We start from the raw sequence: 12,589 nt of genomic DNA on the forward strand, positions 1-12,589 counted from the left end.
CCGCGGCCCAAGTTCTTTGGTGTCCTCGCCGTGACAGCCGTAGTAGTCTGGGGTTCTGTCCAATTCCTGCAAGTGTCCCTGTGCTCTTACGCTCTTATCCGCTTGGCAAGACGGGCAGAGAGCTGCGTTCCCCATCTCAGTTCTTCCTGCTGTCAGTAGGCCCGGCCTTGCCCTCTATGCTCTGTCCAGGGCTCCCAGGGGGACACTAACGTGGACGATTCATCCAGGCGATCCTTGGCTCCTCTGCTCAATTCCCCTACACGCCCCTCACCCGTTCTCCCCATCTGCTGGCTGGCTTGCTGGTGTCAGAGAGAACTCAAAACCCCAGCAACTGCAGGCTGCCTTCAGTGACCATTTCCAATTCAGGCGCTGCCAGTCTATTTTTACACCTACCAGGCCAGCTATGCATGTCAATGCAGTGAGGGGGGGCGAGGCCGAGGCGGGGCAGGGGAGGGGGCGGTGTTGTTTTGTTTTTCACCATGCGAGCAGCCTGCTTTACACATGGACTTAAGTTCCTGCTGTGTAAAATGTCTCTACATAGAATTCCTGCATTACTCAATGAATGCCTTTGATTTTTCCCCCTCAGTCTTTCTACTCACACAGAACACCAAAGCTGCTAACCTCACTTCACCAACATAACAGGTAAAAATTACTTTTGTAATTGCATAAACCAAGAAGCAGCCCCTTGGCTTAAATAGATTTTTTTTCATAATCATTTACAGGAGACAATTAACCATCCTTGCAGCATTTAAAGTCCACTGGAAAAACATCCATCAAAATGGTTCATTTTACACCACTATGGATGTTTGAAATTTTATAAGTTATCCACAGTTTTTCATTACCTGCCAGCATTTCAGGAAGAACAAACATTTTGCTTCATTTATAATTCATTTTGGGTTTCCCTGGCGGTTCAGAAAGTAAAGAATCTGCCTGCAATGCAGGAGACCACGGTTGGATCCTTGGGTCGGGAAGATCCCCTGTAGAAGGGAATGGCAACCCACTCCTGTATTCTTGCCTGGAGAATTCCAAGGACAGAGGAGCATGGCGGGCTACAGTCCACGGGGTTGCAGAGTCAGACTGAGTAAATAACACTTTTTACATAATTTGTTTTAATTTGTACTATTTTGAAAATGCTTCACTCAGCTTTATAATAGATATTCAAGAACGGTTTTCAACACAATACATACTATCTTTGAAACCATATTACAGATTTTGAAAGAAACTGTTCTCCACTGAGATGAGCACAGCAAACCATAGGTTTTTAAAGCCAATGATGATTTTAAAAAAATCACGACTTTGTTATAGACTATTATGGGTTGATGGAAAAGGACATGGCAACCCACTCCACTATTCTTGCTGGAGAGTCCCACGGACAGAGGAGCCTGGCAGGCTACAGTGCATGGGGTGGCAGAGAGTCGGACACAACTGAGCGACTAACACATATTACGGGCTGAACTTTATTCCCCCCAGAGAACTCCCTCTAAAATTTATATAGTTAGTTATTCTAGTAGTTCTATCCTTCCTCAATTGTTATTTGTTTTGCGTATGCATATTTTCTCTTCCAAATAGGTTTTTAAACTATTCACTTGTAGGGTCCAGTTTTGACTTTTATGTCATCCATCCATATGTTACATATTAAATAGTAAATGCTTAAATGTTTTCAACTGAATTGAAAATGATCATTTGGGGAAAACAGGAAGTGGAAGATACTTATGAATCAAACACATTACACTTGATAACTAGAGCTCACCTTTCAATTTGTCATTTAAAAAAAAAAACTAAACATGCTTTGTCATTTTTTTCCATTAAAAATGGCATTCCTGAAATAGTCTATTACTCTATATTGCTGTCCAAAACTCTATGAACTTAAATCTGAGAATGATACTTCTGGATTGTTGACTTTTTTAAGAGCCTCACGCTGTTTTCCTTTTACCAATCTTGGTTTGTTTGTTTTTTAACCTTTGATTTCTTTCTTTTTTTTTTTTAATTGGAGGATAACTGCTTTACGATGCTGTCTTAGTTTCTGCTGTACGACGATATGAACCAGCTATCTGCTTGGGTCGCGTGCATGCTCAGTTGTATCCGCCTATTTGCAACCCCATGGGCTGTAGCCCGTCAGGCTCCTCTGTCCATGGGGTTCTCCAGGCAAAAATACTGGAGTGGGTTGCCATTTCCTCCTCCAAGGGATCTTCCCAACCCAGGGATCAAATCAGCTTTAAGTATACATATATATGGGCTTCCCTGGTAGCTCAGCTAGTAAAGAATCTGCCTGCAATGCAGGAGACCCTGCTTTGATACCTGGGTTGGGAAAATCCCCAGGAGGAGGGCATGGCAACCCACTCCAGTATTCTTGCCTAGAGAATCCCCATGAACAGAGGAGCCTCACGGACTGCGGTCCCTGGGGTCGCAACGAGTGGACATGACTGAGTGACTAAGCCCAGCACAGTGTATATATATATATAGACTTTTTTTTTTAATTGACTGAACCAACAGTATCAGGACAACAATGGAGGGGTGGACATGATTTCTTCATTCACGTCAAAGAGTAACATAATGTAAACACTTTAAATGTTAAAGGTTTGGATGAAGGTATTAAAAAAGATGGAGCTTCAGTATCAGTTACACGATTGGATTGGTAACTGAGGTGTATCAAGGAAAAGCCTTCCATGTTGCCTGAATTATCCTTAGATAAACTATTTGCATGGTATGGTAGTTTTTCATCAAATGTTCTATGTACTTGAACCATGTTCTGCAGGAATAAGGTAAGCTATGATGTTTAATGATGTGGTTACAAATTCTATCAAAAGAATATGTTTGAAATTTCCCTCTCTTTTCTAGAAGGCACTTAAAAGCCTTACAATGCATTACAAACTCTTACAATAGCTGCTTCTTCCTGAATATATATGCACTATTTTATTCAAAATATAAATCAAGGTTTCACTAGCCATTTAGCCCCACCTTTAGAATCAATTAGTTGACTTTTTTTAAACAAGAAATTTAATATTCAATTCTTTTATATAGAATTATGCAACTTAATAACTAGAAGCAAATCCTAAAAATTCTCTCTAGCCTCCTTGAGCCTTCACTGAGCTCAGATCTGAAAATCAGTACTAAACCATGTTGAAAAAAGGAAAAAATTAACTACTCCAGACTGGAAGAGATGTTCTTCGGTGCTTGATAAAATACTTTTACAGTGCTTCACCAGCATAAAGTCTTTCCTGGCATGTTAATACATTACCCATTCTACCACCACTGAGCCTTAGATTCTGTTTCTCTTTCAGCCAAGCACGCCTTGCCATTCCTCTGCCAGTACAAGTTCATTGTCTTTTGCAAAACTCTTAAAATTCACTTCCTTCTGGGAGTCTTAATTACATCTATGGTAGTCTCTTTTTCTATTTGTTCTATCTTGAACAAAGTTGAGACTACCATTGGCTCTTGTCTTTTTATATAATATTCTTCATCTCTCTCACTGACCTTCTCAGAGGTAAAACCCACACAAGAGTATTAAGTGTTTGTTAAGTAAATGAATAAAAGGTAGCTGCAGATAGGAGCACAATTTGTAACATCAATATTTAACTGGACTACACTGACCTAAACCTTTCCTACATTAACAGTGATAGATTTAATCATTATAAACATTTTAAACATGACAATTCTTTAATTTTATTTCCAGATCTGCAATAAACACCCTTTTTAGTCTTTGAAAAAAAATTAACATTGTTTGGGTGAATCTTCCTAGAAAAGAATTTGTAGTGCTTTGTTACAAAAGAAAAAAAAATTCCAACAAAGAAGCTGTTAACAACTCTTAGAAGATACTTTTTCTAAAGGACTAGCAATCAATCTTCAACCTTTTTCTTACATTTTTATTCCAGGGACATCTTCTCATTCTTTTCCTAGAAGAGAAATGTCATGTTTGTTGACTATAATATCCACGCTGCTATCATTTGAGCAGCCCAAAATATGTCCCATAGTGGTACCAAAATCCCATTGCCAAAGGTCAATGGCTAAACAAAAATGGGCAAAGGAAAAGTACACAAGACTGGTGCTCCTACAACTGCTGACATTTTCTATTTTCTGGCTTTTAGATTTAAAGTATTGACTTGGAAGATACAATAGCTACTGAAAACAGAACTTCCAACAAATAGCTTTCACATCCCAAACTTTGCCAGTGGTCTGATGCTTTCAGTCTGATCAAGACAAAACGATGGGAAGGGTCCACAGAAAAAGGCATTACTTCAGAAGTTAAGACATTTCCAGTTTCACACCTAGTGCTTAAGTCAGAGTGACCGCCAGACAAGTCTGTGACAAAGCCTCGGGTGACATGACAACGTATATACCTAACACGGTGTCATCTAGAAGGAAAGTTAGTGTGTACTGTGCCGCACCCATGCCCCGACAGTATGCCCACAGAGTGCTAGGATTTCCGTGGATACAACAAGGAGTATGCTTTCTGCTAGGGCAGAACAATGTCACCACTGTTTCTCAAAAATGTTCCAAAGTCATTAGGGCAAATTACTCAGAAAGCAAATATTTGCATGTTTGGCCACACTTGGAGCAGGATACTTGAACTTGGTGTATGATGTAGAAAGTGAAATTAAAGACACCTGCGATGTGACGTATTTGCAATATCTTCATAAATCCTCCGGCACTTGTACTGCTATTATTTCACCTATATTGCTGTGTTTCAAATCCATCAAGAGAGAAGTGATTCAGGACTGAGAACAAAGGCCATCTTCTCAGCTCTAATCTTCTGAAAGTAGCTCCTGCAGTCCCTATGGTGGCAAATCTGAAAACCACCCCTTGTAGTTTTACATTTCACCTCCTAAGTAAGAAGCAATGATTACAGAATCATCAGAAAACTAACACCTTGGAGAAGAAATACCTGTCAAGGTTCTACAAGTTAACCTATAGAGTTAGATCACAGCTTCTGCAGAGGCATGAAAAGACCTCATAGCTAGGAGTAACTAATTCTAGATTTTGGTTTTACTACTAATACACCTGTGCAGATGTGTGTAACCTATATCAAATCAGGGCTTTCATTTTCTCTTTTCTAAAATAAGGGGGTTATGACTGAATGATTGCTAGATTCCTTCCAGCTCTGAAGCTCTTTACTTCTATGAAATAAGTTAATACTTGAACATATATCTAACACAAGGTAATGAGTGAAGGTGACATCTGTTTAGTTCATTAGTGTTAAAAACAAACAAAAAGAATAAGTACTCAGCATCTTGCATCACGGGCCCCTGTGCTATGAGCTGACTATGATGCATAGCATTTCCCTGGGAGACTAATAAAGAAGAAAGGACCATAGTGTGAGATATGGCCAACTCTTGGTTGGCATAGAGGATGTAGACTCAACCCACTCCAGTACTCTTGCCTGGAGAATCCCATGGAGGGAGGAGCCTGGTAGGCTACAGTCCATGGGGTTGCAAAAGAGTCGGACACAACTGAGCGACTTCACTTTCTTTCACTTTCCGAATATTAGCCCCACTGAAAACTTTCAAACATTTTGGAAACTGCACCCTGCCACTATTCTATATTTCACAATTTGTAACAGAACTTTCACTTGGAATGGTCTCATTCACCAAAATGGGCGTGGTAGGATAGCTTTATAGGACTCTGTAGGACACGTGTTTGAAAATCAACTGCAAATACTAGTAGGGTTTTCATTTTCCCTCAAATATTTTGATTCACTTGTTCTTAAAGGGCAGGCGCTATCATATAGAAAATACTGAAAGGAAAATCTTTTGCCAAAATTCTTAAAAGTGGCAAATCAGGAAGAAAATTTCACTCAGAATCATGGAAATTAATTTTTTCCCCTCTCTTCCAAGTAGTAAGGGTTTTTCAGGAATATCTATTAGATGAAAAATTCAAGGTAAAATCTCTCTTAATCTGAACTATCATGTACCAAGTGTACAGTTCTAACATGATATTTAGTTAACACTTTGATTGTATTTTGAAGGCTACTGTTAATATGTAAGATTTATTTTACTTCTGCTGAATTTAGAAATCTGCTTAAATTACAAACCATCTCTGTCTTTCTGCCTTTTTTCCCCCAATTCAAGACTAATTGTTATGGTCAAATGTATTTATCGGATTAGAGTAGTATTTTGTTACTCCTATTGTGTGCAAAATTCTCCATGCCCAACCACACGAAACCAAGGACAGGTTCTTCTAACTTTGGAACCACTGACCTGTGGAAATAAAACTGGAACACTTTGTGCAAAAACTGAGGCAGCATGTTACTTTCTCCCTTGTCTGGATACATTCAATGTCATGTCTTTGACTAGAAGTTAAATATATAATGATTTTCACCAGTCGGAACTGTTATATAATTGATCGATCAGAAAAACCATTGCATAATTTATAGATCCACGCTAGATTCCCTGTAGTAACATGTGGCGTAACTTTTCTAATTGAGGTCACTGCAAAGGCGTTTTACTGTTTATGCTACACATAAATTAATCAAGATGAATATTGCCAAGCTATTCATATGCCCACAAACATCAATTAACCAATTTAATTTTACATTCCTGCCAGTGATTATTTTCATTCCAGACTGCTGGCTCTTCACTTCTAGTACATAAAGGACGACATTCTTTAATAAACAGTGCTAACAACTTGAGAAGTTTTCTAAAGGCTACTCCACACAATGCCCACCACAAAGTGGGCACTCAGTAAATGTCTTTGACTAACATTCAAGAGACCATGAGGCAAGAATTGTAGGGTGTGCAAACTCGGTCTAAACGGCCATTTGACCAGCTCTATGCCCTGTCATATTAAATTGGATTTTGAAATATAACATGAATAAAACAATTTAGCCATTGTGCACTGCTACTTTTTCTGAAGAAAACTATGCGTGTACATAATACTCAGAAAGAGGTTAACAACTAAAGCAGGGGTTCCCGACAAGCACTGTTTACAGAGAGGACCACGTGACAAAAATAAAAAAGCAGGTAGAGGGCTCTACTTCAATCTGGCTTTAGTTTATCAACACTTCTTGTAAATTTCCACCTATAAACTAGAAAGATAGCTGACAAAGGGAATCCGAAAAGGATTCTGTTAAGGTGATTTAAAAATCAATGAATGGTGTGGAGAACAGCTGTGGATCAGTTAATGGGGAAAGTCTAGTGTTCAAAGGAACAACGTTCTCCAAGGCTGCGGAGAAAGCTGACCAGCTCTGTTCTGTCCATTGTTTGCCACGGTTCTCTAGACCTGCCTATCAAAGAGGCCTCTGAGCACCACAGCGATTAGACACAGGACTTAAACCTTAGGACAAGATAAACAGGAGAGCTATAGTAGTAAGAATTTATAATCAATCTCTTCAAATAATGTCCTACTATTAAGCATACAGGAACTCCCACTAGGAAGCTCAAATTAATTATCCATGACCGAGACAAAAAAATTAAAATTTACTTATCCTTTCCATACTTCTCAATTCTCACTTCACTCAGAAGCTGGACAATGTTTTCCTTTGATGATTCACAGGCGTTAAGCTACATGCATTTATAGTCTCAGTTTGTACATTCACCCTGGAGGGTCCAGAGAAATAGCAACTTTTCATCAACTTTGAGGGTTATGCCATCCAACATGATGGTTTAAATGTTTTAATCAACTTGTCATTACTGCAAGAATGTCTTCAGCTGTAAAACAGAGTCCAGTTCAATGCAATCATATACTCAGATATTTTAATTTGTTGGTCTCAAATATTTTAAAATAATATTTTCCAAACAAAATAAGAGCAGATGTATACACACAGACACACCATTTGAAACAGACTGTCAGGCTATAGCCAAGTATTGATCAATCAAGAACAAATTCAACTTCAAACTACATATATAACCAAATTGGAGCAGATATGAGTATTTATCAAAATTATAAACTGAATTATTATGAGTATGGTACCCAATATTCTTGTAATATATTAAAACACTGAAACAACTAGTTTCATCCAAGTTTGACTGTAAAATATGGTATCACTAGTTTTCTTTTAAAACTACTTGTTGAGTGTGCATTTAATCTAGAATTAAATGAACTACAAGATGATAGACTAAATTGAATTTATTTCAAAGGCTGTGATAAATTAGAGTACCACAAAGCATCTGAATTTCATTGTCCAAATGATAATTAATTTAGAATCTATTTTAAGCTCTCTCTAGAACAAATGTATTCTATGCACCTTAAAGTACAAACAACTTTATTTTCATATGTTATTTATACTAGAATATTCTGGTCAGATATAGAAAACAATCTTACGGCAACCAATGGGGGCGGAAATAAATTGGGAGATTGGGATTGATATACACACATGTGAATGTGAAAGTTGCTCAGTCGTGTTCAACTCTTTGCAACCCTATGGACTGTAGCCTGCCAGGCTCCTCTGTCCATGGGATTCTCCAGGCAAAAGTACCAGAGTGGGCTGCCATTTCCTCCTACAGGGGATCTTCCCAACCCAGGGATCGATCCCAGGTCTCCCCTCACTGCAGGCAATCTTTACTGTCCGAGCCACCAGGGAAGCACATATACACACTCAGTTCAGTTCAGTCGCTCAGTCGTGTCCGACCCTCTGCAACCCCATGAATCACAGCACGCCAGGCCTCCCTGTCCATCACCATCTCCCGGAGTTCACTCAGACTCACGTCCATTGAGTCATCTCATCCTCTGTCGTCCCCTTCTCCTCCTGCCCCCAATCCCTCCCAGCATCAGAGTCTTCTCCAGTGAGTCAACTCTTCGCATGAGGTGGCCAAAGTACTGGAGTTCCAGCTTCAGCATCATTCCCTCCAAAGAAATCCCAAAATAGACAACTGAAAGAACCTGCTGCACAGCATAGGAAACTATCAGCACTCTATAATGACCTATAGGGGAAAAGAACCCAAAAACAGTGAGTACATGTATACGTGTAACTGATTCACTTTGCTGTACAGCAGAAAGTAATACAACATTGTAAATCAACTATACGCCAATAAATTTTTTAAATAAATAAATATACTGATTAAATATCAGTTATTCTCCCTGAAAAGTGGAAAGTTTTTTAAGTTTTAATAATGTCTTACATCTTTTGATGGCAGAATAATTTTATAGCCAATCAAAAACCATAAAAATTAAAATATCATAAAATTAATATTGAAAACTCAAGTCTTCATAGTGTCAGTGTGGTCTTACGTCCTCTGAGCTACAATGTTATTGGCCACGTGTTGTTAAAGAATGAATACTGAACAGAGTGCTGCTAGCTGCCATGCTGAAATTTATTCTTACCTGTATAATAATGAGCTACAGTAAACAGACTCTTATACTAAGACTTGTATGTCTTTAATCTTTAGAGTTGTAATCTATAAATCATACTATGAGCTCAGCAAATGATATCTTCTCTGCAGCAGATAAGAAAGAAGGGAAGGAAAGAAAGAGGGAACGTAAATACGATATGAAAACACAGATCTGTTTCAAAATCTTGAGTATTTTAAGAGAGGTTATTTAAAAAATCTTTTTAAAAAGTTTCTCCTTTCTAATAGATCTTAAAAGTTGGCATTTAAACATGCTCAGGGCTTTCCAAGGTCATTAAAATTCTCTCCTCTGAGCCACTGTTTCCCCCAAACCCACTCCCGACCCTGTCTTCTCCAGCTCACTGAGCAGCACCCTTGCACACCTCGTGTTCCAGCTGGAAACTGCTGATGTATTTAACGTCCCCTTTTCCATACACCCAGGCCTGAAGAGGCTACTTTTGTAAACCCCTTTGCTACTGTGTTACGTAGGAATTTACCATTTCCTGGCTGTTTTACTATAACCACTTCCTAAACAGGTTCCTACTTCTAGCCTTCCTCTATTCCAATCCATTCTCTACACCATAGCTAGAGGGATCTTTCCAAAGCTTAAACCTGTTCAGGGCACTTCTCATAATTTTCCTGATAAAAGGGAGAATCTCTAATGTGGTCTGCAGAGTCCTGTACGATCTGGTCCCCTCCTCCCTTCACCTTAGCCTTTTCTCTTGTAATTTCTTCCAGACTTTTATAAACAACTAGTATTCCACCTGGATCCCCTCTCTCCCTCCCTCCCTCTATATCTGCAAGACTTCTCTTGGAAGCCCTGCCTGGCCAACAGGATTAGGGCCTATTGCCAACAGAACTATCACAGTGATTGCTACACTGAACTGTAATCATCTTTTTACATGCCTGTCTTCTTCACAAGAGTATGAGTTCATTGTATATTTATTTTCCTATTTGTCTCCAGTGCTTCTGATAATGCTTCTGATATAGCAGCCACTTGTAATTGATTATTGAATATATAAAAAAATAATCTTCCTTAACACATTTAAAATAAAATTGGCTTTTAAAAACATTTATTTCATTCATCTCATTAATATTTATTCAGCAGTATAAGCCAGGTTCAAATATATCATTTATGTAAAAAGAGGCAAATGTGTAATATTTCTGATGTACACACAGAAATCCTTCAATAAATCTCTGAGAATGGCAATCCACAGCAAACTATTCAATTACCAGTTAACGCGCCTTGGCTTTGTTCATATTATTATTCTGTCAGTTCTCTTATGATCATTTTTTCAGATGTTTAATTTTTGTCATGAAATAGTCTAGGCACTGAACCTATTGGTAATCATTAGCATATGAGCAGGCGTGAAAAGAACAAAAATACAAATGACCACAAAAGTAGCCACAAACCAGAATATGGTTTATTAAGTAAGAGAAAAACTACTGATTTTTATCATGGATAGTTCATCCATGGCTAAAACCTATGGAGAGTAATCACTGCTAATGCCAGAAAAATGCAATGACTGTTGTCTAGAGGCCCAAATAGATTACTCTTACAATGAATGTTTACACCCCCACACTACTCTGTGGTTTGGGCACTCTGGGTCTCTAATGTGTTACTTGTGGTAGAAACGTATTTTCATTCCATTCTTTCCACCTGGGGTGCTGCTCTGTGCTCCTTCACTATTGGCTCTTTTTTATAGATGATGATAGATTATCAATAAATCCCTGCCTTTACTGTCACATCTAATCCTCTTCATGGCCATCACCTCTATACAGTCAGGACCTCCTCTGACATTGCCTCCAGTCTGTGAAACCCACTTCCACCTCCTGTCGCCAGTTTTTATTTCTTCACACGTACCCTTACTTCTCACATATCTAACCTTCAGTGAAAAACACGAACATCTGCAGACAACAACCAATAGCACAGCAAATCCGTAAGTGCAAAAACACCGCACGGGGATCCGTCTACAGTAGGTACTCGTAGAAAAGATTTGCACTTTCAACTTTAGTTCACAAAAAATAATCAATTAAAGTTCTCAAGTGGAACTCTCCGATATTTGCCACTCTTAGCTGCCAGTGATTCTGATATATGTTAACTGCAATAAATCTGTGTCCTGAAGAGAGGAGCACCACAAAAATTCAAAGTCTTGCCTTTTTTATGATAATTCTAAAGCTTGAAATTACAATTTACAATTTCTAAATCCCTATGGCAATAACATTTATTCCTAACTTCATATTTTAATAACTCATAGGATTATATTGCAAGATTCTAATCAGATTTTTGTCAAATTTTAATAAACACATGGTAATGTTTTATTTGACTGACTAAGAAGCATTTTATGACATCGATAAGTGCAAATGTAGCTTTCATTAACCAATGACATTTTAAAATGTCAATTTTGCTGAAATATGTTCTTTCTATTTTAATAACATTTGATTCTAGCTGCTTTGGGGATCAAATGTTAAAAATCATTTCTTAACAGTTTGCTTCTCTTTGCTCTGGAACCCAAAATAGTTCAGTTTATTAATAGCCCACACTAAGGAACAGCACGATCGATCTCTCTGAGTTACACAGATAACATACAGATCCTGGTCCTCACTGCTCAGCAAAGCCGAAAGGCCACCCAAAGACCTTTATGTGCTCTATACCTTTTTGTGCTCAGAATCAACAATGCCTCCGTGATCTTTCTTTTCCAGTTTGTTTTGTATTTTGGTCCTTGGCTTCTCTTTACGGTCCAGTGAAAAAACTAACTTTCAAGAAAATTTAGAACCAGCTGCATCCACAGTTTGATAAACTGACTTCAAATTAATCAGCTATTTGATACTCACAGCTCCACGAGACCTACCTCATCTATCTTCCACTTTTACAACATATTCCTCTTAGAGACATCTAGGACTTCGACATCTGCTTTGAAGTTATTTTGATTGTTGGAGATGCAAGTCATACTTGAGCACTTAATAATTTTAATGACTTTGTCCTTCATTCTATAACCTTACTATTGAAGAACTTGATATAGGGTAAAGCACATCATGACTCTTAAGAGGCTGCTCTATCCTATTTGCTTTGTTCCTGGAAATGTCAGAAATATTTTCATGTGTCTTGGTGTTATATATCCTACATCACAGCTACTTTTCTCTCCAGCATTATAAGTAGAAGTGCAGATACAAGTTGTCAAGAGCTTTCTCTTTCTTCTTCCTTAAACCTCATTTTTCCATTTGACAAAAGGGGGTTATAATCATTTCTATTTCACAGTGTTGTGAGAGTTGAAATAGTTGCTATATAAATACTTAACATAGTGCCTGGCACACTGCATTGTTCAGGA

At 38.3% G+C, this 12,589-nt stretch overlaps 1 protein-coding gene across 50 annotated transcripts in view; it reads right to left on the reverse strand.

Moving 5' to 3' along the window:
* ANK2 (ankyrin 2) overlaps window positions 1–12,589 on the reverse strand; it is a 699,107-nt gene that overhangs the window by 252,339 nt on the left and 434,179 nt on the right. For 32 of the 50 annotated variants that reach the window (XM_060416746.1, XM_060416739.1, XM_060416735.1 and 29 more), the window contains exon 1: window positions 1–12,589. This exon is cut by the window's right edge and continues 15,476 nt beyond it. The exons of the other annotated variants lie outside the window; for them this stretch is intronic. In XM_060416746.1, the coding sequence (XP_060272729.1) occupies window positions 1–135 (135 nt within the window). In that variant the 5' untranslated portion in view covers window positions 136–12,589. 50 annotated transcript variants of the gene reach the window in all.

This window comes from Ovis aries, chromosome 6 (assembly GCF_016772045.2).
Source record: "Ovis aries strain OAR_USU_Benz2616 breed Rambouillet chromosome 6, ARS-UI_Ramb_v3.0, whole genome shotgun sequence".
NCBI classification, from domain to species: domain Eukaryota; kingdom Metazoa; phylum Chordata; class Mammalia; order Artiodactyla; family Bovidae; genus Ovis; species Ovis aries.